Genomic DNA, 3,937 nt, shown 5'->3' with positions numbered 1-3,937 from the left:
TTTCCTCGGCGCCCGGTGTGCTGGAACAACCTGGTACAAGTTGCATTAGGTTTCCACAGGGGACACCCTTCTCGGGAGCCATTGCCCTTGTCGCCTCCCAGCAATTTCTCACTCCAACACCGGCCCGCCACTACATGACGCATCATTCGACGAAGCTTGTGTGTCAGACTCAGGCACAGACAGTCAAAGTTTTTGATCCCAGGACACTCTTGCTGACCATTTACCAGCTAAGATACAGCTGCCGCCTTTCTTCCCTTCACACGACTTTCTTCGTCCCGTGTCCAGCGGTCCTTGGATCTTCTCTGACGCCTCGACGACCATCCTCCGTGCAAGCATCCGTTTTTGAGCCGGCCATCGTCGTACTGTCTTCTACGTGAAGAAACATTATTTTCCCGGAGGGTTTTCGAGCGATCATTAAACCGCCGACGCGTAACGCATTCTTTGATCCCGACTCATTCTCTAGACGCCCGCTTTCCGCAGTCGACACGATTACACTTGATGGCTATTCGCAGTTACTAAGGGCTCGTCACTAACCCTCTCACCAACCCGACATCTTGTCTCCTTCGGTCTTGGACATCACCGCTAGCACACTGCGGCTCTCTTCCCACTGCTAAGTGTTCCCTCCGCGTGCCTCGAGCAATTTCTCCTCCCCGACAAAGGTCCTCTCACGGTCTTCGTCGGACTCTCAATACCGCCATCATGCCTGGAGGTGTCTGTGCTGTCCTTGACTACGAGGTCGACCAAATGGCCGAGTTCGTTGCCGAGATGGCAACCCGTGTGGTCATGCCCTTGTCGACCACCGCTGTCACGCCCCCTTTCCGCAAGTTTGTCTCGCAGATCCTGTCTTCCACGAGACTGCCCAAGAGCACCATCCTCCTCGGAATGAACTACCTTGCGAAGCGGGTCAATACGCTCAAGCAGAACAACCCTTCGTACACGGTACCTGAGGGCCAGGTTTGGCGGATGTTGACGGTGTCTCTGTTGCTTGGCAGCAAGTTTTTGGACGACAACACCTTTCAGAACCGCTCTTGGTCTGAGGTAAGCGGTATTCCCGTCGCCGAGCTCAACGCTCTGGAACATGAGTGGCTAGAGCAGTCTGGTTGGTGCCTATACGTCAACCTAGACTACAGCGCGGATTACAAGGCTTGGCTCACCAGCTGGGATGACTGGAAGGTCCTCAAGGACCAGGCCACTGCCAGAGCCAACCGGGAGAGACTTGTGCCTGCCATCGATACCAACATGAATCGTTATGGTGGACGGTCCGCATACCATACGTTTGTTCAGCAGCAGGCGGCTGAATATGAGCGCTACGAGGCCATCAAGCGCAACGAGCTTGCCCACCAGCAGGCCTACGGCAACTGGAACTGGCAGTCCGCCCCGCTCACTCCACCGGATTCTGGTTACGGCACCCCCGAGTACATCAACTCGGCTACCTCGGCCAACGCCCGGTACAATGACTGGTTTTCCCAGGCAGCTGCTAGCGCCCAGTGGAACACCCGTTACCAACAGCCATCTCACAACTATTACGGTCATCGCCACAACCAGCAGACCTTCTCTGGACATTACAGCTACCCGCAAAACATATGGGAGCATGGTGTTGCCGAGTGTAGTTGTGCGAATTGCGTCGGGCCCACTGTCAAGCCGCCCGCCTATTTTGCGCACCCCGGCTTCGGTCAGCCTGTCATGGGCTGAGTTCATCGCGATACCTGGCGGCGTCATCACCGCCCTACGAAACTGGAAGGGAATTTTGTTATCGGAAAAGTTTGGGAGGTCTAGCGTCACCGGAGACGCAGGCTTTGTTTTTTTTCTCGCATGACGATACATTTGCATTCTTCAGATACCCTCTCACGACGAGAAACCGAAAGAAGCGGTTATTTGACCGAATGGTCCCACGTCGGCATTCGACTTTACGACACACGGGCCCACGGGCTGGCTTCGATCCAACCGTCTTGCCGTACGCACTCTGTCTCGGCAATCCTTTCCAGGATCTCGAACTTGGTTGTGTGGCAGACGGTCGATCGATCCTGCAGCCGCGGCCCTTAATGACATATTTCTTTAATTCTTTCCCCCTTGGTATACGGATAAATTTCATCATCGGCGTTTCAAGGTCGACACTTGCGATTCCCATGGAGTTTTCGATAGATTCCGCGGCGGTGTGTTCTGGTGAGGCTGTGGGTGGGAGTGCCCTGTGTTTCCGCCTGTCTCTTCGTTCGTGCGCCAAACGTCCGACAAACAGCCACGACACAGCATGTCTGCAGCTCCGAATAATCTAGACATTCGGGGCTTTCGACCATGGGCCTGACTGGCAGACACAAACACTCGACAAACCCCACCAACCGACCTCAGCCATTTCTTTTGTGGCACGTCACGGAATCGCTGGTTTTTTTTTTGTTTTTTTGTAACTACACCTCGTTCTCGGCACAACCCTGGTCGGCCTTCTCAATCAAGAGTAGGACCTGATGCGGTCTGACTGCCCGACAAGCTCGACATATGCCAAAAAGTCATTGGTCTGCTGCGTCGGCGGGAAGAAAAAAGGGACAACTTGCATGATACCTCAGCGAAGGCTACATACGGATCATGTTATCGGCTGACTATGTGCGGGCAACTGTTTTGTTTCGCGAGAATGGAAAAAAAAAACTGGACTCACACGGAGAGGTGTTCTGCATTGAGTTGATTGGTTAAAAGGGAGGCACTTCTTCCAAGAATGGCTTGGAGTTTTCTTCTTCACTTTGTTATTATGCATTCCTTGTTTGGCTGGCATGCGTCTTTGCGCTTTTACCGTTAGCGGTCAAGAGAGTGAGTCGCCATGCTCAGTCGCTTTTCACTGTTCACGACATTCTTAGACGTTTATTTTTCTTTTCTTTTCGTGTCAACTTGGCATTCACTAGAGCGTTATGGCTAGGAGTTGAGACGACGATGGAGGAGAAGGATAATGCGGATTTCACTCCTCAGCGGTTGGCGACGGATTGTGGTTTTACATGGTTACGACGAGAAAGGGTCTTTATTTTTTTGGGGGGGAATTGGCGCAAGCCTTTACGACCGTACAGCAGCGGCTGGCATGGAAGCACATGGCCATGCAAAGGGGCTTGTAACCCGTCAATCAAAAGGTCGGTTGGTTTGGGTCCAGGGAGAATGAGACTGGAGGAAAAGTAAGGATACAAACGGCATGCTCATAAGGCGACTGACGGCACATGCGCAGCCCTATCAAGTACTGGGAAAGGTGGCAATCCTAGAATAACCAGACAAAAAATACACAAAACACATGAGGAACGATCTACTTGACAATTGGCAGTGATATGATCCTGACAGAAGGTGTGATGGCTTTGTATCTAGGGTGTACTTGTATTGTGATGAGTAGACTGCTACTGAGCAACTACTCTGTATGGTCAGCGACGATTGAACTGGAGCGGCAACGATTACGAGGTAAAGCCACCACCAGCGCTTTCTGTCCTGGGGTTGAAGGTGGGTGCTCAGATCTAGCGGGGTCAATCCCTTGGAGCACGCAATGTGATTCGTCCGGATTTCAACGTTCGTCCTACACTTCTACTCAACCAAGCCCGCGGTCCTCACTCAACGCATCTTGTGCACCTAGCCACTGGAAACTAGCTAACGACATCTCATCATTGAGGTGTGGCCCACCAGACCTCGGACATCTGCGTTGTAAAACTGCGCAAGGAGACGGGGAACGAAAGAAAAGGATAGAGGGTGTATCTGTATACGTGTGAAGTCGAGCGAGTCCTTTGCCTTGGCCAGCGCGCGCGTCTCGACGGTCTGTCTCCCCTTTTCTATTTTCCTGGGAGACGCCGAGAACCGAGCCTCAACTCTGCAGAAGCAGGAGAAAAGAGGTGCCTATTGACGATTTTGTTTTCTTTCTTTCTTCTTTCTTATTCCAAGCGCAAAGGGGGCTAGGAGCAGAGCACGAGGCTTTGGGAAAAAG

General features: G+C 52.5%; 1 protein-coding gene across 1 annotated transcript; it reads left to right on the top strand.

Annotated features, from left to right (window-relative positions):
• Positions 1–699: 699 nt before the first annotated feature.
• ColSpa_08410 (meiotically up-regulated gene 80 protein) lies at positions 700–1,692 on the top strand (the record flags this gene model as incomplete). Its single annotated transcript, XM_049274622.1, has 1 exon — positions 700–1,692. The coding sequence occupies one exon, from the start codon at positions 700–702 to the stop codon at positions 1,690–1,692; it is 993 nt and encodes a 330-aa protein (XP_049130579.1).
• Positions 1,693–3,937: the final 2,245 nt, after the last annotated feature.

This window comes from Colletotrichum spaethianum (assembly GCF_022836535.1).
Source record: "Colletotrichum spaethianum MAFF 239500 DNA, contig22, whole genome shotgun sequence".
NCBI lineage: Eukaryota > Fungi > Ascomycota > Sordariomycetes > Glomerellales > Glomerellaceae > Colletotrichum > Colletotrichum spaethianum.
The sequence above is the reverse complement of the archived record's forward strand: the minus strand, read 5'-3'. Positions and strand labels throughout refer to the sequence as shown.